The sequence below is a fragment of the Triticum aestivum genome, chromosome 6D (genome assembly GCF_018294505.1).
Source record: "Triticum aestivum cultivar Chinese Spring chromosome 6D, IWGSC CS RefSeq v2.1, whole genome shotgun sequence".
In the NCBI taxonomy this organism is placed as follows: domain Eukaryota; kingdom Viridiplantae; phylum Streptophyta; class Magnoliopsida; order Poales; family Poaceae; genus Triticum; species Triticum aestivum.
Genome location: NC_057811.1, coordinates 2,839,656 through 2,866,652, shown reverse-complemented (window position 1 = coordinate 2,866,652; position 26,997 = coordinate 2,839,656). Strand labels below are relative to the sequence as shown.

At 38.1% G+C, this 26,997-nt stretch overlaps 1 protein-coding gene across 3 annotated transcripts in view; it reads left to right on the top strand.

The window, feature by feature from the left end:
- The window catches only part of LOC123142911 (achilleol B synthase), a 17,322-nt gene extending 4,694 nt beyond the window's left edge, over positions 1-12,628 (top strand). Inside the window, exons 2-18 of one of the 3 annotated variants that reach the window (XM_044561621.1) lie at positions 1,873-2,058; positions 2,576-2,665; positions 2,751-2,942; positions 3,463-3,547; positions 3,708-3,874; positions 4,630-4,818; positions 5,496-5,609; positions 6,630-6,752; positions 6,834-6,953; positions 7,128-7,226; positions 8,038-8,094; positions 10,154-10,200; positions 10,297-10,440; positions 10,537-10,714; positions 11,155-11,229; positions 11,343-11,426; positions 12,189-12,628. In XM_044561621.1, the coding sequence (XP_044417556.1) occupies positions 1,873-2,058; positions 2,576-2,665; positions 2,751-2,942; positions 3,463-3,547; positions 3,708-3,874; positions 4,630-4,818; positions 5,496-5,609; positions 6,630-6,752; positions 6,834-6,953; positions 7,128-7,226; positions 8,038-8,094; positions 10,154-10,200; positions 10,297-10,440; positions 10,537-10,714; positions 11,155-11,229; positions 11,343-11,426; positions 12,189-12,305 (2,067 nt within the window). In that variant the 3' untranslated portion in view covers positions 12,306-12,628. The remainder of the gene's footprint in view (positions 1-1,872; positions 2,059-2,575; positions 2,666-2,750; positions 2,943-3,462; positions 3,548-3,707; positions 3,875-4,629; positions 4,819-5,495; positions 5,610-6,629; positions 6,753-6,833; positions 6,954-7,127; positions 7,227-8,037; positions 8,095-10,153; positions 10,201-10,296; positions 10,441-10,536; positions 10,715-11,154; positions 11,230-11,342; positions 11,427-12,188) is intronic. The other 2 variants (XM_044561619.1, XM_044561620.1) reach the window with 2 other exon arrangements.
- The last annotated feature ends 14,369 nt before the right edge of the window (positions 12,629-26,997 follow it).

Genomic DNA, 26,997 nt, shown 5'->3' with positions numbered 1-26,997 from the left:
CCGTCCTCGTCGGCCCATCAAGAATGTTTCCTCTTGGCACACATTTGTGTGCGCCAATGCAGTATCCACACATGCCCCATGTATGCATCACTGATCTGCACACGCTCGTGTAACCATAAGGTCGGGTCTGATACCAATTGTAACGTCCCGGCCAAACCCACCAGTTCTTAACCGTTGCACTTGGGATCTAGACTGGCCTCACACACAAACACTAGTCTTTTTGGCGCACTTTGACCTCACTCGTGCGCGTCCGGGATCAACTTCCTAGTTGGTCATCCATCCTCAAATTGCTCCAAGCCAAGCACACTTAACTTTGAGGTTCCTTCTGGATGGGCTCCCTGGAAAAAAGATGCACCTTATTAATATGAGCAGTCTATCATTTCTATTAAGCCCGGATGTCACATTAAGCCCTTTTACGATTTTGATTAGAGATGCCCTTATCCCTCTATTTAGATCTATGAGTGGTGGCTAGTATTTTCTTTAGCCAACGGATATGTAGAGGCAAATATTATAAAATTGACGTTGGAATTGTCATACTCTAAGGCAAACATTGCCACGCTGTTAAAGTAATCGCCATGCATCCGGTCAGGGTCTAGCGGTCCTAAGGGTGTTCGCTGGGATTGTTAAAATTCTGAAGTTCGCTGGTTATCAAAGTCCTATATAGAATATTAAAAGCCTGATTTGTTGGCACTAGAAGGGAACAATTGGTGGTTTTCATTTTTTTAACTTGCATATGTTCAGAACATTCGCAAGCTCTAGAAGTTCAGATATCGTCATATATCAAGATTCTTAAAAAATAAACTTTACACGCTTATATTCATATATTGCAGATGGAAAACCGAATAAACTTGTTCATTTGAGTTGGTGCTGCAAATGTTAGACAAAAATTGCGAATATGGATCGCTGCAAGCACATCTTCTTTTATTTGAAATCATTGTTTGAGGAAACAAAGCACGTTATAGGTATTAATTCTGGGCAATCATTCTAACACTCTTTTTTCTAGAATCATGGGTGGTAATCTCACCATATATGGAGAATGGCGATCACAACTAGTGTTGCCATCCAACAAAACAAAGCTGGCGCATTCCAGTCAAACATCATTTTTATAGTCGAATAAAAAATTAGCTGAACCCATTCAACCAATCGCACCTGAACAATCAAAATATGGATGTCCATAACCTATCCAACCTTGACGCACAACCAAACTCGGGTGACAGGAATGTAGTTGTTGGAATAAGCCACGGCATGTGGTGTGGTCGGGCTCGTCGGGCGCGCCGGGTCCGCGCGGGACGTGCGGGACGCACTGGTGCCGTCAGGCTCGTCGGGCGTGTCGGTGGCGCGCGGAACGGGTGGGACGTGCATGACGCAGCAGCGTGGCGTGTGTGTGGATGTGGCATGCGTGTGTGCGTTTGTGTCTAGGTCTAGTTTAGATGGAGTCCAAGTCGAGCCGGTGCGTAGCCGGGTGAGAGAGAGAGAGAGAGAGAGAGAGAGAGAGCTAGCTAGGCCTGTGGCAACAACAATTGTAGGATACAATGTATTTTTGCAAGTTGATCTTTTGTTGAAAGAATAAATAATTATTGGGAGCCTAGCCTGGGTAATATGAAAAAACACCCACCTTCACCAAGTGTATTTTAAATAGTAAAATAAAGATTATTGGATGGCTAAGTGTGACCAAATTAGAAGTAACAACATTGTTTAATATTGTCGGCAAAACAAATCTAATGAAAGTAATACATTTAGTACTTACTTTTGATATAATCATAGAGGGACATATATGAAGAAGATGCAAAGTAAACATTTGAAGCTAAACTATTTGTATGTAGAAACAAACCCACCAATCACAAATATTCTAACAATGTATTATCCCTACAGTATGTGAAGCAAAATGGTCCTGAAGCAATTCTTCCAGTTACAAAGCTTAAAAACTATGGAGAAGTCATGGAAGACATTATTTTAGATGCACTAAGACGAGTTCTTATTACATACTCCACTTTGCAAGCACATGATGGACATTGGCCTGGCGGTTTCAGTGGGATTCTTTTCATCATGCCTCTCATGGTATGTATATTTACTCTTTTGAAAGTTGACATATTTTGAAATATACAATATTATAATTGAAACTTGATATGAAAATTAAGAACCATATAAAAGAAAGAAAGTAAAATCTAGCTATATATGATACTTCAGCATGGTTTTCTTTCATTATAACCTAACTATCATAAACTTAAATGAAATTTGTAACAGGTCATGAATCGATTTTGATCTCCAAAAATTTATGTGTTCCTATAATTTCATATGTCAATTAAGAGAAATGGTAATTATGAGGTCTTAGGACAAAAATATTCATTTAGATGGTTTTATAGAGATTGACACTTGATATTTCCTAAGATACTTACCGTTTTCATTGAAAAATAAGGTGAATTAGTTCATTTCAATATCTGATCACTTTATAGGATTGTTCTAGAATCCTATACTCGTAGTTACTCCTAATCATAACCATGTACACATTATTGATTTGCAGTATTAAGATTTCTTGTTACTTTACAATAACTTATCAAAGATGTATGTATTCTAGATATTTGCTTTATATGTCACCGGATCACTCCATATGGTCATATCACCAGAGCATATACGTGAGATATGTCGTTACATTTACAACATCCAGGTATGGCATACAATAACAGTTTCATTATAATAATTAATACTTAAGATACAGTAAACTACAACAAATTTTGCGTAAATACATGTAGAATGAAGATGGTGGGTGGAGCACACATATTTTGGGTCCAAGCTCCATGTTTGGCTCTTGTGTAAACTATGTAACATTAAGGATCCTTGGCGAGGAGCTTGATGGCAATGAGGCATTATACAAAGGGCGTGCATGGATTTTATCTCATGGTAGTGCAACTGCATCACCACAATGGGCAAAGATATGGCTCTCGGTATGTATGTATGTATGTATGTATGTATGTATGTATGTATGTATGTATGTATATATGTATGTACGTACGTACGTACGTACGTATGTATGTATGTATTCAAAGCTATCATGATTCCAAATGTGCAAGGACCTTTGAATAGATCAAGAGTATTTATTTTTCAGGTGTTACCCACTCTAATTACTCACCTACACTTTCATGGAGGAATTAATATTTAATCCGTCATAATAGTTCTACGATATGATCTTCCTAGTTTCACATGTGCTCACCCGTTCTTTTTATAGGTGAAGTTCTACTACCTGTGTAGTCAAACTTCCCAAAATGAGCATTTGTACAAAAACTATGTACATTGACTATATTATAATGTATTTTATCGTTGTAATATCATTCTCTTTCCAAATCTACCATAAATTACAAAGGGCCTGCCAAAATCCCATTAAGCTCCTCATTAATTCAAGATTGAAGTGCGGTTAGAGAATTACTTACCTTTTTCTAGTTGGAGTTACCCATCTATTTTTTACAGGTAATTGGAATGTATGATTGGTCTGGGAATAATCCAGTTATTCCAGAACTATGGTCGGTTCCACACCTTCTTCCAATTCATCCAGGTATTTGTATTGTATTCGAATCATAATAGTTATAGGTGTGCAATTGGGATTTTAGCATAGAGAATATATCTAATACTTTTCATTCTTGTATTTCCATGTAATTTGTCGTCCATAGTATCAACAACTTTTTCAAAAAATAAATAGATTGTATTGTTCGTAGGAAAATTTTGGTGCTTTTGTCGGATGGTTTATATGCCAATGGCTTATATTTATGGGAAAAAATTTGTTGGCCCCATTACTCCAACGATACTAGCACTAAGAGATGAGCTCTATAATAAACCATACAGTGAGATCAATTGGAACATGGCTCGTAGTTCGTGTGCCAAGGTTTGTTATTTCTATCCTTGAAAACTCTAAACTCTTATAATTATTTGTTATCCACTCTTTGGAATTTGAGCTTTCAATTCAAGTTTTGACAAATTAATATTCTAACAATACATCTTTTTGAATTTGTGTACAAAACCAAATATGCATGATTTTAATTTTGTAACTAGTGGGAAAATATTGGTAAGGAATTTACAGTAAGAACAAAAACTTCCACAATGAATATATGCCTTATATATTCGCCGCGCATATGCAATATAAACCTTTTAAATTTCAAGTGAAGGTACACACATACAATGGAAACTATTATGTGTACCACGCGCAACAAAGTGTTCTCATTCTGAATGTAAAATTAAGCTTTTGTTATTTATTGTCTAGAAAATAAAATAATGTAGTCAAGATGATACAGGCATACATGTTGAAGGATTATGCCATAATAATGAGAAACTAAACTTAGTTGTAAGTTTTGTCTTATACTTCATATGAACAGTTAGCTTATTGGACATCAATTTATTGGTTTGAAAAATATGAACTGGTAGTGCCATTTTGTTGCAAGAAATTGAGATGAAGTGTGCACATCATATGTATAGTTAGCTTATTGGACATTAAAAATACATTTGGTTTTCTTTGTTGTAAATCTTGTAAGGTTATGTAGCTTAAGTGCCATGATTCTATATTAAAGTATATTTGATGACCAGTTTTTCATTAGTGCATCCCCATTCCTTGAACCATAATTACACATTGCTTTTTCTATATAGGAAGACCTTGTCTACCCACCTTCACGGATGCAAAATATTGTGTTGGCTTGTTTAAACAAATTTGTGGAACCAATGTTAAGTTGGTGGCCATTTAACAAGCTACGAAAAAGTGCTTTGAGTAGCCTCATGGATCATATCCATTATGAAGATGAAAATAGCAACTATGTCGGTTTATGTCCTATTAACAAGGTAATATCCAAAAAAAATTGTGTCATTTGGTTAGGAATTTTTTAGGTGTTTTTTTAACATCAAGAATAGAGATCATACCTCACATATTATAACTATTTATTCTATATCTTCTAAATGAAAAGGCTCCTGTCACATTCTTGGAGAAAAGACTAGATGAGGTCGAGCTCTGTTTCATTTATTGAGGGCAAAAGGCTGTCTCAAGCTTGTTGTTTTTGGATTAAGAAATTGCATGTGTTTATCCTAACCGTGCAAGCATAGCTAGTGTGGTTCTTGGTAGGGTATTTATAGGCAGCTCTAGATGTCAAACTAATTTGTGCAAAACTTGTGTTCAAAAGTAGCTACAAAAAATGTGTCCCTTTCCAAAAAAATAAGTATGAAGGGAGTACTCTCTAGTTACATCAAATTAAGGGCAATTCACTTGTTGCATCAGTATTTACATATACGCCTTCTATTATTTTGCAAGTCTCAACAAAAATTTAAATTTCTCTACTGGTGATTCTACTAATAGAAAATGGCCTAACAACAAATATGTAAAATACATGAACTGGACAAGATTATCAAAGACTATGGAATATACCAAACACAAGAAGATGTAACAAAATGTCACTTTTCACCTTAATTATGAATAATATTGCTAATTTGTAACTAATTAATTTATCATACTATTCCATGATTAGGTATTAAATATGATTTGTTGTTGGATAGAGGACCCCAATTCCTATGCATTCAAACGACATCTTCCAAGAATTCATGATTTCTTATGGATTTCAGAAGATGGAATGAAGGCAAAGGTATATTTTTTTATGTTTTATCATATTTGGATTTTGTATTACGTGTTATCACATTGTGGTGATATAAATAGTATTTGCATTAAGCAACTATTTTTTCCAAGTCCTTAATAAATCCATGGTACGTGCACTTCCAAGAATATGACACAACTTGATGCTAGAAATTATAACACGATGCATTTATTTACACTTTTTCCGAAGCAACCGATTATAAATATATGATGTACCTTGTGGTACAAGTAACTGGCACCGGGTGCATAACTTATTAAGTATATGTGACATTGAAAACTTATAGGATGTGACATATTCTGAATATTCTAGGGACATTGTGTGAGGCATTTCATACATGTCCTTTTTCAAATGTATTTTGTTCACACCGATATGAACCACTCCATTTTTGGGGTTGTACAAAATATTGAAGAGCATGCGGCACATTATGGAAATCTGAGCATTGTCGCAAGCACATTGGAATCTCAAAGCCATAGTTAGTGACTTCGAGGTTTGAGGTATAAAATAGTTGAATGAAGAAAATGAAGAGACGTACAACCTGTAACTAGCTAGAAATGGCCGTGAGATTATTACTCGACTCTTGCAAAATCAATGCCGTTTTTGCATCAAGATGAGCTTTGTTGGTAGTTTAGTATTTAAATTTTATGGTATGATATGTATGTCTATTTTTATGGTAGAAAAGCCAAGAATTAAATGTTCTGTTAGCTTTAAATTAGTTAACCCTCTTGCATGTGACCCAAACTTCCATAAACTAAAAAAGTTATTGTTGATTTGAGTGAATAACAGTTAAACATATACTCATACCTACTAGATAACAATCTAGGTGAAATCATGTAATCTTCATCATAGTATCCATAAATGGTAAACTTCATAGCCCGAAGCCACTTGTGCAAATATGTTCCGCTCAAAAAATGCTTAAAGCATTTGCATGTTCTATCCGAAGGTGCATTCATTTTAGTTTCTTTGTAGTGAGAGAATGGGGCAAGCTCATTTGTGTCATTTTATCTACCCTAGGTGTATGTTGGCTGCCAGAGCTGGGAGACAGCACTTATAGCTCAAGCCTTTTGCTCAACCAAACTTGCCAAAGAATTTGCTCCAGTTCTTCGAAAAGCCCATGGGTTTCTAAAAGCAGCACAGGTATATGACCAATGGTGGTTCTTTACTAGTAAAAGTGATATCAATGCAAAGAACTAACATTCATCAATTCTTATCTTGAAGGTTACTCAGAATTTTCCTACTTACAACAGTTATTACCGTGAAAGGTCAAAAGGAGCATGGACTCTCTCAAATGGAGAGAATGGTTGGCCTATCGCTGACACTACTGCGGAAGCGATTAAGGTTGCTACAGCTTTTTCTGAATCGTTTAATATTTGCACACTTGTGACCAATAATAAAGATAGAATAAGACCCACGGCCACTAATAGGATTCTTGATTTAGTTACCACATTGCAGAATTAAAATCTATTATGACACTACAACAGATTTTTATATTCTTTGTATTATATTATCCAGGCATTACTATTACTATCAAAATATTCTCCAAGCCTTGTTGGAGACCCAATTGAAGAACAAAGATTCTACGACGCTGTTGATTGCCTTCTTTCTTATGTGGTAAGACTAGAACTTGAATTATATAACATCTCTCAAGAATTATGTAGCTATAATAAAATGTACACAAAATATTCGAATCTGAGATAAAATTTGTTGCTTAGTCACTGTCGATTATCGCTGAGAGCTCAAATATTATGATGGCCTTAGCATGATAGCCATTAAAAAAGAAATATTCCTATTTTCAAATAGCAAAATAGGAAACATGAAATTCATACTTTTTCATATATCAAAATGATGTTGATTGACTCCTTTCTTATGTAAGAGTGAGACTAGAACGTGAATTATATACCATGTCTCAAGAATTATGTAGCTATAACTAAATTGCACACAATATCTGAATTTTGAAAGGTAAATTTTACTACTTAGTTACTGCGAATTACTATCACCGAGAGCTCGAAACTTATATGGCCTTAGAGTGATAGCCATTGAAAGTGAAAGCTTATTACTTTCATATAGCAAAATGGGAAACCTTAAAGTCAGACTTTTACTGCCAAGATCACCCAGAAATTTGAGATATTACTTTAGACAGGGGCAATGGCAGGTATCCATTTTGTTTTTTTCTCAGTCTCAAAATTTCTAGTTAGATGTTGAAGGCATACATAATATAGTCCAGAAAAGTTACAACTAACATGTCTTGTCACACATGATGTTGTTAGCTCTCTCCTTTTTCTTTCTCCGGGAAATAGTTCTTTGCTTGTTAATAATGTTTTGCATCTATTTACTAATTTCACATTGTCTTCAACATTTTCTATTTGACTTGTGGGGCAATGACCTTTGGATTGCCATAATATTTTTTTCTCTACTCTTGAAGAACAAAGATGGAACGCTTTCTTCGGCAGAATGTAAAAGAACGACTCCATGGGTAGAGGTGAGCACATGATTCGGGCCTGGGACAATGGTTACCGACAGTTCTTAAAAATCACAGAACAAGGCATACAGATTAATCATAAAAGATTTTTTGCGGGAATCTTAAAACTTTAACCCCAGCCCTTAAATATATCGATTATTCAAGGAGTCAAAACAAAGACACGCTTCAGTTTAACACCAAAAAGTGTGGAAAAATTCATACTTCCTCCGTCCCGAGTTACTTGTCACAGAAATGGATGTAGCTAGACGTATCTTTAGTTCTAGATAGGTCCATTTCTATTCATTTCTATGAAAAGTAATTCGGCACAAATGGAGTGCTAGTTTAGTATGAGAGAAGTTGGACACTGTTGATGTCAAACTGAATATGCCCTACACAATTATTCATGTGTCCACCCACCACCGCCCAAGGCAAACCATCACTTAGCACTGTAGCTATGTCGCCACTACCAGGTTTCCACTCACCCGACCTTTGGAAGACGCATGCTACGCTTGCCACGCCAAGCAAACAGGCTAATAGGATTCAGAGGAGGAGGTGAATGGGAGAGCAGAATTTGAGACGGATGTGGCCGTTGTTCACATCTTATGCACCGCCCTAGCGGTATCTACCGTTCAAAATTTCTTGAAATTCTAGCTTTGTCCCAAGACAAAGCTCTTAAAGTTCCAAGTTTATCCAAAATCAAATGTCTCCTCATTGGAGCAAAATCAATGTAGTTTACTTGTTTGCTAATTTCTATTTAGGAGGTCATCTTTTGTAAGTATTACCCCATGATGTAAGTACCATGGAAAATTCTTTATCTTTAGTGATACTTGGAGCCTCCATAGGCCGTATCCTGAAGACCAAGATGATCAGCACTGGAAAAATATGTCTTAGAAAATATTTTGTTTCTCCTATTAATAGAACAAATTTGTATGAGCATCTTCTATAGAATACGCCAGATTGGAAACCAGCTGCCTAAGTTATTTTCATACTTTGGTTCAATTTTGTAACAGATAGGAAGGAATTAAAACTAGTTAGCATGACTAAACTCTAAACCTTCCAGTACTATATTACATTAGAATGCATGTTAAATAGATTCATATGCAAATGAATGTTATGGATTCCAATACCAGTCTATCATGCCAACGTTGGTGAATGACTTGACCTCATAATTAATTACTTGTGTGCAGCTTGATTTAACTGACTGCTAATAGTTGATAGCTACCATATCAAACAAATCTTTAATAGTAAGACATGATACTTCTTTCATTAAATCCATAGCCATTCCAGAGAACATCTTCTCTATCTTCATTTATGTTCATATTCCCCTATATCTAATAAAATATGAGAGTCCCCATGCATTATCCATGTCTCCAATAAAACAAGTGTCCCTCCATGCATGTTTGCTCGCCTACTATTTGCATATAGTGCTACCGATTCTTAATTTCATGGGAATCTATCATTTAATCCTAACCTAAAACAGAGATATAATTGTATAAATAATTTGCGTGCTGTCCGTTGTTGGTTTACGTGGCGGCTTACGTGGTTAGTATATATAAAAGATATTGTCCGTTGTCCTGGAGCACTACTAGGGAAAACCCTAGTAGTAGCATGGGTTGAAAGCCTATCGGTAGCGCTGGGCTCAACACTACTGGTAGGGGGCTACAACTATTGGGTAGTAGTAGCATTGGTCCCGCCAGCTCTACTTCTAACCTACCTAGTAGTAGTGTGGGCACAACCTCCGCTACCGCTACCCTTCCTAGCAGTAGCGTTGGTATAACCAACGCTACTGCCAAAATCTGTATTTTATTTTCTTCCGCGTATTTGCGTTGTATTTGTATAGGTTTATAAAGTAGTCTCATCATATGATTTTATGATCATGATGATTTATTATATCATTGGGTGAAAGAAAGGCGGATTAGATTCAAGTGGATGGATCCAAAGTATGTGCAATCACTAATCCGCGATATTTTTAAATCAAACTTTGACACACTAGTCACCTCATTATGTTTGATCATTGACTTGACACTATGATTCTTTTGAATTATACTAGATACTTACTTAGAACATGATTGATGGCCAGATTCTGAATCCTTCGGAGAGTTTTCGAAACATCATCGTTGACTACCCGTAAGATGTTGACATATTTGTTCACTTGTAAAATTTGACTAGTTCATTTGAACTGTATCATTGTGGAATGAACTCATGGTATGAAACCATATGCAGCTATGTTGAATGCACCTCATCCTTAGTTCAAGCTCTAATATTGTTCAGAAACTCGTACCCTGAGTACCGTTGTGAAGAGATAGAAGAATGCATCAAGAAAGGGACATTATTCATCGAGAAACAACAACGAACCGATGGCTCATGGTATGATTTAAAAAAATCATTAAGTGTGTGACATCATATACGTTGACTTTAAATCTTGTAGCTAATAGCCTTATGTTATACAAATTTATTTAACAGGTATGGTACTTGGGGTGTGTGCTTCACTTATGCATCCTTCTTTGCCACAAAAGGACTAGTTGCTGCTGGAAGAACATACGAGAATAGTGTTACCATTAGGAAGGCATGCAGCTTCTTGCTGGCAAAGCAGCTCAGTTCAGGTGGATGGGGGGAGAACTATCTTGGTTGCGAGACTGAGGTAATTCTTTTCTCCAATATTCTATTGTCCTTTATAGTTTAGCCGAAGATGTTTAGCTGAGTTTGGGTGTGTTGAGTGCTTTTGAGGTAAGATTCTTCCATGCAAACCATTTAGGTGGGTACTATTTGGTTAGGCATCTAAGAACCAAACACCACGAGTTTGGAAGAAAGTTGGTTAACTAGGAAAAATGCGTTTGGCCTCCTAAACCAACATAGGGATGGACCAATGATGCCCTATCTTTTGGCTATGTTCAGATAAATTTATGGATTTCGTTTCCGTGTTTGACTACAGTCTACCTCATTATATGTTCCTTATGAATACCTCATGTAAGTTACATGGGATCACCGGATCGGTACAATGTTGTAAATCTTGATATATAGCGAAGATCAGTATGATTAATGCTTATCATGTTTTGTAATATCCACTTTGAAATTTAACAGGATTATGTTGATAGTGGGAGTCCTCACGTAGTGAATAGTGCTTGGGCAATGCTAGCTTTACTTTATGCTGGACAAGTTTGGTTTCTTCAGTTGTCCCTTTGAGTATGACCAAATTTGATTATATTCTTAAAGTCCCGTGGTATGTTTAAAATACTTGATATTCATTTATATTTGATCACAATGCTTAGGTTGAAAGAGATCCCACACCAATGTATCGTGCTGCAAAAGAATTGATAAACTTGCAAACTGAGAGAGGAGAATTTCCCCAGCAAGTAAGTACTGGATTTTTCTCGTAGAAGGGAACAATATTTGTGTTCACTTATGCAGATAATAAAGCGGTATATTCAATATACTCCTTTTTCCCTAAATAGATGCCATATAAACTGAGTCAAAAAGTCGATACTTTCTAAGTTTGACCAAGCATATATAAAAAAAGTATGAAGATTAATAATACCAAATCAATATCAATATATCCATCATTAGATATATTTTCATAATGTATTAATCAATGTTGGGGACATTGCTTATCGGGAACTTATCAGTCGACCCATGATAAGGGGTAAATCGGTCAGCTTATCGGCATATCGGCCGATTTATCGTCATATCGGCTGATTTATCTTACCGGTCAGCCAACGGTAAGCGATAGGCCGATTTATCGGAATATCGGAAGATATCTTGAACAATGGTATTTATTCTGTATTGAAGTTGTTGATGGTTTCTTATATAGGTTTTGTCAAACGTTGAAATAATTGACCTTTTAGTTGAATTTATATGCCATTTATTTGGGGATGGAAGAAATAATACATTTAAGGAAACAATGGTAATGTAACAGAAAGGTAGTCTCTGGATAATATAAGCTAATGATAAAACCACTAGATAGTGTAAAACCTGGCAAATTATGAGAGAAGTGTCACTTGTTCGTTTGCTCGCACTTCCAAATAGACGGATCTCTTATTGGGATCATGTCTCGATTGCAGTTGGTTGTAGGGTATTCCACAAGGGATAACATGTTTTTATTTGTATATTAACTCCAGGAAACTGTTGGAAACTTCAATTCGTCTCTTTATTTCAACTATAGCAACTACCGCAACTTGTTTCCTATTTGGGCTCTTGGAGAGTTTCACCGCCGACTTGTGGGCAACAAGAACTGAAGCTGACTTGCATACCTTCATTGTTGTAATAATAATATGTACCATATTGTGGGAGTATCAGAATAAAGATATTGATGCCGTGGAGAGGGATGTGAACGGCTTTTTTGTTGTAATAATTATATCTACTAGTGTTAAAAAATGATAGCTACTGTATTGTGGAGGGGAGGATTTAGGGCATGCAAGTGCGGGGGCAAGCACTTTGTGGGCCTTGATCTGCGCTAAGATTTACACATATGTTTGTGTATATGGTCTTTTGTGTTGTATAAGACTTCGTATATGTCTGTAATGTTATGTATATCTAATCGTACATTTGTTTTTTCGCGTGGCCAGATAACTGTTCGTGTGGGGTATGTACTGTAAGTAAATCTGCACATATACAAGTCCAAAGGAAAATGATTCTTTCGCTGCACATGTAGTCTCGCAATAAACAAGATCCAGATATAATGTTGATGCTCAACGCTGGCACGAAATAACAATTATCGAGGTCTAAAACTAATCCCGAAGGTAGATGTAGAGGTAGCGTGCCGACGGTGATCACATCGACCTTGGAACCATTCCCGACGCGCATCGTCATCTCGTCCTTAACCAATCTTCGTTTCTTCCGGAGTAAGGTACACATCAATATGAGCAACCAAACCAGTATCAAATACCCAGGCGCTACTACGAGCATTAGTAAGGTACACATCAATAACATGTATATCAAATATACCTTTGTTCACTTTGCCATCCTTCTTATCCGCCAAGTATTTGGGGCAGTTCCGCTTCGACTGACCATTTCCTTTGCAATAGAAGCACTCAGTTTCAGGATTTGGTCCAGCTTTGGCCTTCTTCATGGGAGCGGCAACTTGCTTTCCATTCTTTTTTAAGTTCCCTTTCTTTCCCTTGCCCTTTTTTGAAACTAGTGGCCTTGTTAACCATCAACACTTGATGCTTTTTCTTGATTTCTACCTCCGCGACCTTTAGCATTGTGAAGAGTTTGGGAATCGTATTCGTCATCCCTTGCATATTATAGTTCATCACGAAGCCTTTGTAGCTTGGTGGCAGTGACCGAAGAACTTTGTCAATAACACTCTCAACTGGAAGATTAGTCCGCGGCTGATTCAAGTGATTATGATACCCAGACATTTTGAGTATGTGTTCACTGACAGAACTATTCTACTCCATCTTACAGCTATAGAACTTGTTACAGACTTCATATCTCTCAATCTGGGCATTAGCTTGAAATATCAACTTCAGCTCTTGGAACATCTCATATGCTCCGTGACATTCAAAACGTCTTTGAAGTCACGGTTCTAGGCTGCAAAGCATGGCACACTGAACCATCGAGTAGTCATCAGATCGAGTCTGCCAGACGTTCATAACATCTTCAGCAGGCCTGTCACGTAGCAGTGCATCAAGGACATAATTCTTCTATGCAAAAATGAGGATAATCTTCAAGTTATGGACCCAGTCTGTGTAGTTGCTACCATCATCTTTCAACTTAGCCTTCTCTAGGAACGCATTAAAATTCAGGGGAACGGTAGCACGACCAATGATCTACAACATAGATATGCAAAAACTATTAAGACTAAGAGCATGATAAATTACGTTCAATTAATCAAATTACTAATGAACTCCCACTTAAATAAACATCCCTCAAGTTACCTAAGTGATACATGATCCAAGTCAACTAATCCATGTCCGAGCATCACGTGAGATGGGGTAGTCATCAATGGTGAACATCTCTATGTTGATCATATCTACTATATGACTCATGTTTGACCTTTCGGTCTCCAGTGTTCCGAGAGCATGTCTGTACATGCTAGGCTCGTCAAGTTTAACCCAAGTATTCTGCATGTCCAAAACTTTCTTACACCCGTTGTATGTGAACGTAGAGTCTATCACACCCAATCATCACGAGGTGCTTCGAAATGACGAATTTTGGCAACGGTGCATACTCGGGGAGAACACTTTTATCTTGAAATTTATTGAAGGTATCATCTTATAATGCTACTGCATTCTAAGCAAAATAAGATGCATAAAGTATAAACATCACATGCAATCAAAATATGTGACATGATATGGCCATTATCATATTGTGCTTTTGATCTCCATCTCCAAAGCATCGTCATGATCTCCATTGTCACCGGCTCGACACCTTGATCTCCATCATTGCGTCGGGGTCTGATGTCTACTATGCAACCTTCTTCTTGTAGACGTTGTTGGGCCTCCAAGTGCAGAGGTTTGTAGGACAGTAGCAAATTTCCCTCAAGTGGATGACCTAAGGTTTATCAATCCGTGGGAGGCGTAGGATGAAGATGGTTTCTCTCAAACAACCCTGCAACCAAATAACAAAGAGTCTCTTGTGTCCCCAACACACCCAATACAATGGTAAATTGTATAGGTGCACTAGTTCGGCGAAGAGATGGTGATACAAGTGCAAGATGGATGGTAGATATAGGTTTTTGTAAACTGAAAATATAAAAACAGCAAGGTAACTAATGATAAAAGTGAGCACAAACGATATTGCAATGCGTTGAAACAAGGCCTAGGGTTCATACTTTCACTAGTGCAAGTTCTCTCAACAATAATAACATAATTGGATCATATAACTATCCCTCAACATGTAACAAAGAGTCACTCCAAAGTCACTAATAGCGGAGAACAATCGAAGAGATTATTGTAGGGTACGAAACCACCTCAAAGTTATTCTTTCGGATCGATCTATTCAAGAGTCCGTAGTAAAATAACACGAAGCTATTCTTTCCGTTCAATATATCATAGAGTTCGTACTGGAATAACACCTTAAGACACAAATCAACCAAAACCCTAATGTCACCTAGATACTCCAATGTCACCTCAAGTATCCGTGGGTATGATTATACGATATGCATCACACAATCTCAGATTCATCTATTCAACCAACACAAAGTACTTCAAAGAGTGCCCCAAAGTTTCTACCGGAGAGTCAAGACGAAAACGTGTGCCAACCCCTATGCATAAGTTCACAAGGTCACTGAACTCGCAAGTTGATCACCAAAACATACATCAAGTGGATCACGTGATATCCCATTGTCACCACAAATACGCACATGCAAGACATACATCAAGTGTTCTCAAATCCTTAAAGACTCAATCCGATAAGATAACTTCAAAGGGAAAGCTCAATCCATTACAAGAGAGTAGAGGGGGAGAAACATCATAAGATCCAACTATAATAGCAAAGCTCACGATACATCAAGATCGTACCACCTCAAGAACACGAGAGAGAGAGAGAGAGATATCAGACACATAGCTACTGGTACATACCCTCAGCCCCGAGGGTGAACTACTCCCTCCTCGTCATGGAGAGCGCTGGGATGATGAAGATGGCCACCGTTGAGGGATCCCCCCTCCGGCAGGGTGCCGGAACAGGGTCCCGATTGGTTTTTGGTGGCTATAGAGGTTTGCGGCGGCGGAACTCCCGATCTATTCTGTTCCCCGATGTTTTAGGGTATATGGACATATATAGGCGAAAGAAGTCGGTAAGGGGAGCCACAAGGGGCCCACGAGGGTGGAGGGCGCGCCCAGGGGGGTGGGCGCACCCCCTGCCTCGTGCCTTCCTCGTTGCTTCCCTTACGTACACTCCAAGTCTTCTGGATTGCTTCAGTTCCAAAAATAACTCTCCCGAAGGTTTCATTCCGTTTGGACTCCGTTTGATATTCCTTTTCTGCGAAACATTGAAACAAGGGAAAAAACAGAAATTGGCACTGGGCTCTGGGTTAATAGGTTAGTCCCAAAAATCATATAAAAGTGCTTAGTAAAGCCCACTAAACATCCAAAAGAGACAATATAATAGCATGGAACAATCAAAAATTATAGATACGTTGGAGACGTATCAGGGTCATCTCGCCAACTATTGCTAACGCATAGCGATAAAGTAAAGAAATTACATTGCGCTTGCATTTCATACAATAATTAAGAGACCACCCTAAGGCTCCTGCCGGTTGTCGATATCACAAAACATGACCATCTCATACAACAAGGTATATCACATCACGTCTTGACCATATCACATAACAACATGCCCTTCAAAAACAAGTTAGACATCCTCTACTTTGTTGTCACAAGTTTTACGTTGCTGCTACGGGCTTCTAGCAAGAACCGTTCTTTAACTACGCAAAAACCACAGTGGTCATTATCTTCAAGGATGGGCTGTAGTCAAATTGGATTCAACTAAAGTAGGAGAAACAGACACCCGCCAGCCACCTTTATGCAAAACAAGTTCCATGTCAGTCGGTGGAACCGGTCTCATGTGCGTGGACATGTAAGGTTGGTCCGGGCCACTTCATCCCACAATGCCGCCGAATCAAAATAAGACGTTGGTGGTCAGCAGTATGACTATCACCGCCCACAACTCCTTTGTGTTCTACTCGTGCATATCATCTACGCATAGCCTGGCTCGGATGCCACTGTTGGGGAACGTTGCATGGAAAACAAAAAATTCTACGCACACGCAAGATCTATCCATGGAGATGCATAGCAACGAGAGGGGAGAGTATATCTACGTACCCTCGTAGACCGTAAAGTAGAAGTGTTTATTAACGCGATTGATGTAGTCGAACTTCTTCGCGATCCAACCGATCAAGTACCAAACATACGGCACCTCCGCGTTCAGCACACGTTCAGCTCGAGGACATCCTCGCCTTCTTGATCCAGCAAGACGAGCGAGGTAGTAGATGAGTTCCAGCAGCACGACGGCGTGGTGTCCATGATGGTGAACTCGTTCCCGCAGGGCTTCGCCGGGCACTGCGGAAAACTAGACAGAGGACTAAACTGTGGAGAGGGGCACCACACACGGCTAAGAGATTGTCGTGCTTATGTGTGGCGCCCCCTCCCTCATATATATAGGTGGGGTAGGGGAGGCAGCCAGGGGCGCGCCGAGGATGGCCGCCGCCCCCCTTGGGCTCCTGCCCTATGGTGCCCCCCTTACCTTGTTTGCACAAAGGGGGAAGGAAGGGGGAAGCTCACTCCCCCCTTTCCTTCTCTCCCCAAGGGATGCAGCCTTAGGACTGGCGCGCCTGCCCCTTGTGGGCCAGTCTGTCCCCCCTTTGGCCCATATGGCACATTAACCTCACGGGGGTTCCCGGAACCCCTTCCGATGATCCGATGGCTACCCGATGCAACCCAAAACCTTTCTAGTGACCAAATAGCATCGTCCTATATATCACTCTTTACCTCTGGACTATTCCGAAGCTCCTCGTCATGTCCATGATCTCATCCGGGACTCCAAACAACATTCGCTCACCAAATCACATAACTCATATAATACTATATCGTCAACGAACGTTAAGCATGCCGCACCTACGGGTTCGAGAACTATGTAGACATGACCGATACACCTCTCCGGTCAATAACCAATATAGGAACCTGGATGCCCATAGTGGTTACTACATATTCTACGAAAATCTTTATCGGTCGAACCTTATCACAACCTACGTAATTCCCTATGTCTATCGGTATGTCAGTGATACGTCCATTTTGTATCATGTTTACCTACTATTATTTATAATGTTTTTATGCATAGTAATTATTTTTGGAGTAATTCTAATGCCTTTTATCTCATAATATGCAAGGTACACACAAAGAGGGAGAATTCCGGCAGCTAGAAAACTAGACCTGGAAAAGCTACGTCAGGCCACCTATTCTGCACAACTCCAAATGAGCTGAAACTTCACGAGGATTTTTTATGGAATAAATAAGAAATACTGGAGCAAATAACCACAGGAGGAGGGCCACGTGGTGAGCACAAGACACCAGGGCGCGCCTGGCCCCCCAGACGCGCCCTAGTGGGTTGTGCTCAGCCCAGCCCACCTCCGGTGCCCATCTTCTGGTATATAAGTCATTTTGACCTAGAAAAAAAAATAAGGAGAGGACTTTTGGGACGGAGCGCCGCCGTCTCGAGGCGGAACTTGGGCAGGAGCACTTTTGCCCTCCGGGGGAGCGATTCCGCCGGGGGAACTTCGAATTCCCTCCTAGAGGGGGAAATCATCGTCATCATCATCCCCAACAACCCTGCCATCTTGGGGAGGGCAATCTCCATAAACATCTTCAACAACACCATCTCCTATCAAACCCTAGTTCATTTATTGTGTTCAATCTGTGTACCAGAACTATAGATTGGTGCTTGTGGGTGACTAGTAGTGTTGGTTACATCTTGTAGTTGATTACTATATGGTTTATTTGGTGGAAGATTATATGTTCAGATCCAATATGCTATTTAATACCCCTCTGATCTTGAGCATGATTATCATTTGTGAGTAGTTAATTTTGTTCTTGAGATCACGGGAGAAATCATGTTGCAAGTAATCATGTGAACTTGATATCTGTTTGATATTTTTATAGTATGTATGTTGTGATTCCTTTAGTGGTGTCATGTGAACGTCGACTACATGACACATCACCATATTTGGGCCTAAGGTAATGCATTGTGGAGTAGTTATTAGAAGATGGGTTGCGAGAGTGATAGAACCCGGCACCCCTGAACGCCCCAGCGCGCCGGGTTCGGCTTGGGTCCGCCGGCGCTAATTTCGGCCCAGGCCGGCGAAAATTGGGCTCCTCGGGGCGCGACTGGGCCGTTTTTCCGGTGACGGCGCGAAAAAATCACCTGGGGAGGCCTTTCTGGGGGCGCGGCTGGAGATGCTCTTAACGTATCCAAACCTTATCTGGGAAAATATGTCGTTTGATTAGAGTTTGGGAAATACTAACAATTATAGTTAGCTCGTTCAATTTTTTGGTTCAAAATTTACGTACTTAGAAAAATGCAGAAAAATGAGTAAATCTTACACTTACTTCATACTAATCGCAGAAAGTTTCTACTCATTGAACCAATGTTTGGGACATATTAAATGTTTTAGTTGGTCGGCTGATGTGCCCTACCATATGTGTACTTCCATGCGGGACCCACCTATCATAAATCATATGAACGTACCTAAACCGTAGATTAGATATAGATTCAATGGATAACCCAATATGTGGTATTCCGTGGAACAAACCAGTGGAGTAGGTGTTCAGAGCAGAATCAACACATAAAATTAGTGGTTTGTGCAGTTTCCAATCGTGATTTGTATTAGTAGAGTGAGAATTTATCACACCAATAGTTCTTTTGAAGTGAGAGAGTGGTAGGAGAGGAAGAACAATATTGGGAATAACTAGGGTTCAGCGTTACTCATCTCTTGGTCGACGATGAGTGTATACGTGAGTGGTAAATAGGATGACCACTCCCAGTTGACATGAAGGTGGTTACTTATTCTAAATGAGCTTCACCATTTCTGCATGCACAAGCTTCTCCATAGCCGTGGTGGCACATGGGCCTTTGAAGAAGATAAGCATGTTGTTGGTCTTGTAGTGCACATAATTGCTTGTCTTGTAGTATACATAGTTGCTAGCATGACATTTCATCATAACCGTGGGCGTGACACAATATATACCCATTGCAGACAGTTATCCTAGCCTTCAGCACCGCCTCTTGATTAGTGATCATTTTTATAATCATTTATAACTTATTTTCTACAAAATAACATTTTAGCCAATATATTGTAGTAAACTAGGTGAGTTGCATTTTTTGCAGATTACAGTTGGCTCTAGGGATCTAAAAACTTATTTACATTAGTATTTGTATTTTTATTTACTGTGTCTTAAACAAATATTTTTTGGAATCTACTAAACCGTCAGAAAACAAGAAAATTGGAAATACCATGCCTTCTAGGGTTAATTTGTCTCATTTTCATTATCTTAGTTAATATACACGTGAGAGTGTGTCCATGTGTATCTTGGTGGAGATCTCTAAAATTAAAAATACAAATAATATCATGACAATGCTTCCTAGTTTATGATTATTTATACAGAAGAAGATAATTCTAGAGTATATAAAGTGTTTTCAAGGAGCCTGTCGTTGATCATTTACATTTTCTATTACTATTTTATTAGTCAAATATGTCCTGCATATTTACTTCGTGTTCAGTGTGCGTGATCTATACTTTATTCAGAAGATACATTATTTATTTTGCAAAACACGCAACTCATTTGGACCAATGGTTTGGTTGATATGAAGTTTTACTTGTTTCATTCAAATATTTGTTCAAGATCAACATTTTTGAAAAAAATGTTAAAGCCATCTAGTAAATAATGAATGTATCCAACCGTTATCTGGAAAAATCTCTCATCTATAATACCTAAATTGCTGATCCCCACTACCTGATTTCTCTGCCAAATCGTGCGTCCACGTCATCTTAATTTTTCTCAGCCGTTTGATTCACAATATGTGGCCAAGATCTGCGGCGAAGAGTTGCCCCCGTGTTCGTTGGACATCCCTCCCATTCGCTCCTCCTTCCACGACCCAACAGAAACAGAAGCGAAGCTTTTCTCCAACCAAAACGTTAGCGACGGAATCCCTCCTCATAATCTGGTCGCCCCGACTTACACCCCCATCCCTTTCTCCACAAACAACACAAATACCATGGGGCGATGGAAGCAACCGAGCACAACCTCCTCTATGGTTTGCGTTCTCCATTGGGATGAGAACTGGCGGCTATGGCGGCTACAGCAAACGTTAGCGATGGCGGGGCAACGGCTGCCTCCAACCAATCTACATTCTACGATGACCGACTATGCTGGATTATTAGGTATTTATCGTGTTTTAATTGGTTTGCTGCTTCAGACACTAGTAGAAAACAGGGCTTTGGTTCAGGCCTGGCCAGCCCATTAGTCCTGGTTCAGTCACGAACCGGGACCCATGGGGGCATACATCCCGGTTCGTGCGCCCAGGGGGCCGGCCGGGCCTCTAGAGTGACAATATTTCCCAATATTTGAAAGAAACATGATGCACCTTGATAGTTGAGGTATTCCAGGGGCTCTTCTCTACGGTAAAAAATTGCTTCCCTTACATTACATAATTTGTAGAAAATGATACAGCTTTCCCTTTGGCCAGAAATTGCTTATTTTGTATTACATATTTTTTGCTGAAATCTTGGTGTTGTATTTACTTAGTTGCCTTTCAATGTGAACAATTTTGTCCTGCTGGCCCCCCCTCAAAGTATATTTGTATATCTGTTCAAGAATGAACTTATTCAACATTTTAAATATAAATACTAGTATTCTGTTGTAACTTCAATTGATGCCATATTTCATTTTCATTTATCCAGGTGTACTTTTTCTTTAAAGCTACATATAAAAGGCAGAAAGTCCCGCAGCAACGCGGAGGGTATCATCTAGTTTGATTAGAGTTTGGGAGATACTACCTCTCCACCACGCGTCGCCTGGTGGAGACAAGATTTGGGGCGGTGCCTGGCCACCGCGCGCCTCTGCCGGGCCCTGCCACCTCAGCCTCCTCCCGGTGGTGCTCCTCCGTCGACGGAGCGCCCCGGATCCGGTGACGAGCTCGTGGCCCACACACCGCTGCAGGGTACCTCCTCCCACTGACGCCCGACACCTTGTTGCCCATCGCATTCTTCTTCCCCCCATGGCCGCATCTGGTCTTCTTGAGTCAAATGCCAGCTCCTGCACTATTGCTGACCCATTGAAGTTTTTGTGTTGCTGCAGCACGGCGGAGAGGGTTCACCGCCTCCCCGTGCCTCTCTGTCCCCTCACCTCATTCCCCTGTCCTCAAGAGAGGCGCAATGATAGAGGGATCGGTGTTGAACAAATCCTGCTGTATGCCAAGTTCAACCAGAGCGACTACTGCAGTTCGCCCTACTTAACAAGGGCGTTTAAAAGCAGATGATGCCCTATAGCTTGAATCTCAACAATTTCATACAAATGGTCATTTTGCAAGTTACTGAGCATGTCGTTCTCTTCTTGTGCCCATGATGCAAGCCCCGTATTTTTTTGGATGAGTTTGGTGATGTAGCTGGCTTTGGATGCAGCAACACTGCCTATGGGTACAGTTGGTGATGCAGCTATGGATATTGTGCATGATGCTGCTACTATGTGCAACAGGGGATTTGCTTTGATTTTAAAAAATGTATTAGGATGAGTCCCCCCCCCCAAAAGAAGAGTTCCCACAAAAAAGAATGTTTGGCAGGTTAGATACAAAAACGACTGAAGTTCAAAATGATAGTAGAGTGTGATACATAAAAAGGAGAACTTTGTAATAAAAATATTAGTTGAACCAGAAAAGAAGATAGCAGTGAAAGTATGTTTGTGATGCAAGCAGAGTACTAGTTGTACATGAAGTTAAAAGAAAATCCCCTGTGTGCTCCCCACGGCACTCCCAGGGACACGCCACAACAACCAATAGAGCTCCATCGTGACCCTCACTACAGAACTTGTGTTACACCTGAAGTTCAACACAAGAAGTATGTGTGCCTTATAAGTTTAACAATTTCTAAAAAAAAATCCTTGAAGTTCAAATTTAAATAATAAGGTGGTCCAATGTATCTTACAAACGTGTGATTTTCCCTGTTACTATAGAATAAACCAAGAAGTTCAAAAATTAAAAATGGAGCGGTTCGAAAAGTTTATAAAAAATGGCGTTTCTACATTTTACTAAACAATTGGAGAAGTCCAAATTTAAATAACATAGAGGTTTAAAATGTTTATTCCAAAACCAAGAAGGTCAAATTAAAAAAATCAAGTGGTTTAAAAAGTTTGTAAACATGGATTTGCCCCAGTTTTTTTAAGATCTGGAAGTTCAAATTTAAAGAAGTGAGTGTTTCGATGTTTATTACATAACTAGGACTTTTCCCTTTACTAATGAATAACACCAAGAAGTACTAATTAAAAAAATAAAGTTGTTTGATGTTTATAAAAATCTTAGATTTCTCCCGATACTAAAGATTAAAATAAGAAGTTCAATTTTCAAAAACAGAGTAGTTCAACGCATATTAAAAACTCAGGGTTTTTTCATTACTGAAGAATAAAACCAAGAAGTTCAATTTTAAAAAGTGGAGCAGTTTGATATTTATTTGAAAACTCGGTTTTTTCCGGTTAATAAAGAATAAGACCAATAAGATTTATTCAAAATAATGAAGAAGTCGATGTTTCTAACAAAGCTCTAATTTTTCACATTTCTAAAGAAACACACAAACAATTTCAAATAATAAAGTTAGAGCGGTTCGATGTCTATAAAAAACTCAGATTTTTTTCGTTACTAAAGTGAAATAGAGAGAAGTTCAAATTGACAACAAAGGGAAGTTCACGTACTGCATGGGTGTGTGTTTCGTATGAGAAAATAGGAGTAAAAAGGCGAAGTCCAATATTATTGTTGCTAGAAGTTCAAGTGCACAGACCGAATTCAAAAAGTTCCTCTTATTCAACAAGTTTCCGCAACGGAAGCTCAAATTAAAATAACAAAAAAATGTTTAGAAAATTTAATTAGTAAATGGATTTTCCCGTTTCTAAAAGAAGCCTAAAAGTTCAAATTAAACTAATGGAGCGGTTCAATGTTTATTGAAAACTCGAATTCTAACCGCTAATAGAAAATAAAACCAACGTGAGGTTTGAATTAAAATAACATGGAAGTTTGGAGTTTATTAAAACTGAAGATTTACATGTTCGAAAAACAAAAACAAAAACCAATGCCATTTTGGCATTTTTAAAACCAACTCACAAAATGAAAAACATTTCTTGCTAGAAGTTCAAGTGCTCGACGAGGGAAAGTTGGAAATTGTGACCCACTTTATGCACACATAATTATCTCTCCCATTTGTGTCTATGTTTTTACAAATAAATCCAAATTTAAACAAGGTGGAGGAGGTCCAATATTTATGACAAAACTAAGATATGTTAATGCTAAAAGAAAATAAACCAAGAAGTCCAAATTAAAAAATAGAGAAGTTTGATATTTATTAAAAAAAATCAGATTTTCCTTGTTACTAAAGAATAAAAATGATGAAGTTCAAATTAAAATAGAGCAGTAGTTCGATGTATACGGGAAACTCAAATTTTTACTGTTTCTAAGAAAAATAAAACTATGAAGTTCAATTTACAAAAAAAATGTTTGATGCTTATTTAAAAACATATTTCCTTTATAAGAATATGACTAAGAAGTTGAAATTAATGTAACAGAGAAGTTCGAAGCATATAAAAACTCAGATTTGTTGCAAGAAGTTCACGTGCACCTCCGTGCAAGGTTCAGAATTTATATTGCGGTACGTACGACCTCCAATTACATGTTTTAAAATGGCAAAAAATGACGTCCAACCTTCAATTGCGTGTAATTCAACGTATACACAAAAAATGACAGAAGTTCATAATGTAAACAACGAGAAGTTCAAGTACTGCAAGGAATGCATTTCAGGTGAGAGTAAAAGTATAAAAAAATAAAAGCTTAAAAGATTTATTAAAAGAAGTTCAAGTGCTATGTCCATGGAAGTTCAAAAATTCTTGCGAGAGAGGTTCACCTTGTATTTCCCATGTTCAAAAACACAAAAATAAGAAAAAAAATTGTGTTTTAAAATAATTCTCTTAATTCACAAAGAAGTTCGGTTATTATTTAGGAGCAATTTGATTTCAAACAGAAAATAAAAAATTCAAATTATAAAAACGGAAAAAGTTCATGTACTACATGGTGTGTGTTTAATATGAGAAAAATGAATAAAAAGGCAAGGTTTTCCTCGTTATTAAAGAATGGAAACAAGAAGATCAAAAATTAAATAACAAAGAAGTTCAACTTTTAATAATAGAGCGCTTCAACATTTCATAAAAAGATTAAGAAATAAAACCAGGAAGTCCATATTAAAAAGATGGAGAAGTTCACTGATTATAGGAAACTCAGTTTTGCCTCATTATTAAAGAATGAAAACAAGAAGTTCAAAAATTAAATAAAAAGAAGTTCAACTTTTAATAATAAAGCGCTTCAAAATTTGGTAAAAAAGATTAAGAACTAAAACCAGGAAGTCCATATTAAAAAGATGGAGAAGTTCGATGATTATAGAAAACTCAGATTTTCCTCGTTATTAAAGAATGGAAAAAAGAAGTTCAAAAATTAAATAACAAGAAGTTCAACCTTTAATAATAGAGTGCTTCAAAATTTCATAAAAAAGGATTAAGAAATTTACATTAGTATTCATAGAAAACTGAGATATTTTCATGTAACCGAGAGAAAGTTGAGATTGATAAGTGCCAGAAGTTCACGTACTACACGGTGTGCATTCTCTATTAAAAAAAGAATAAAAAATCAAAGACTAAAAGTTTTATTGTTATAAGTTCAAGTCCCCCATTGGAGAAAGTTAAAAAAATTATTATGAAAGTGGTTTGTACAAAAGGAATATCATTTGTGTAACACTAACGAATGGATGAGAAAATACGTCACAGAAGTTCAACGTGAAAACAGTAGGAAGTTCAACTACTACAGTGAATGAATTTTAGATGAAAAACTTTTAAAATTGTCGCGAGTATGAAAAAATGATCAACACGGGAAAGTTGCGTGTTTACAGCAGCTTTCCACTGGTATATCAGTTGCTAATTCCGGTGAGTGTTCTGATGAGTGGATGGAGAGCTACGAGCAAAAAAGCACGTGAAAAATAGAGTGAAGTTCAAGTAAACGAGTCGAGAAGTTGAAGTTCTTCACGCGGTGCACTTTTGAAGAATCTGTTTCGCGATAAAGGCAGAACGAATGATCTTACTGTTTTTGAAATTACTTGAAAACGGCTAGGAATCAAAGAAAACCATCAACATGAAAATGTTTTGAATTTTTTGTATCATTTCAACGGTATATTATTTGCTCCATTCCGATAAAAGTTGTAAAAATTACAGCGAAAATATGTTTTTAGCCATTTTCAAAATTGACATAAAACCATAATGAGTTGGGAGAAATAATATATACCAAAAAGTTTCGCATTTCCTCAAGCTTTTCAACGCCATATCATTTGCTTCATTCAGACGTAAGGTTAAAAAATTAGCTCAAAAATACGAACTTCGTGGAACTTGTACCGTTCTATAAATTCCTTTTAAACCGTTCAAAATTAGAAAAAAATTCAACAAGAGAAAGTAGCACATTTTCATAAGCTTTCCAAGGCCATATAATTTACCTCAATTGGAATAGCCGTTTAGAAATAACATCGAAAATACGAACTCGGCTGTTCGGTTTGCGAAATTTTATGATTTTCAAAATTACTCTTTAATCATAAGGAATTAGAGAAAACTTTCAACATGTAGAAGGAGCGGGTTTACAGCAGCTTTCCAACGCCATATTATTTGCCTCATTCCGATAAACGGTTTAGAAATGCGATCAAAAATACGATTCACGTTTTTTGTATGAAGAAAAAACGGTTTTCAAAACTGCTCCTAAACTGCTTACATTTTGCCAAAAATTCAACTTGGGTCATGATACTGGTGTCCATAGCTTTCCAACGGTATATCGCAAGCCCCATTTGGACAATGTTGACGAAAGTTCAACCTAGCACTGGGAGAAGTTCAGGTTGAACAACTCACGCAGTAAAATTGCAAAAAACGCAATTTCATCACAACCCGAGAGCAAAATCCGCCAACGAGCGACATTCTTATTTAAAACGGGTATTTAGTTGTAAAAAATGTTTCTAGATTACACTAACATCATAAAGAACACAACTAACCAGAATAATTCGCGCGGGGAGACACAGTTGCGAAGATAGCCCGAAGATCGGGTTCGTACAAAGGGAAGTTCAGGCGCGTTACTCAGGCAGTTCAGGTTATGATCAGAATATTATTTTGATCCCGTGATCAGAATATATATATATACATATATATATACATA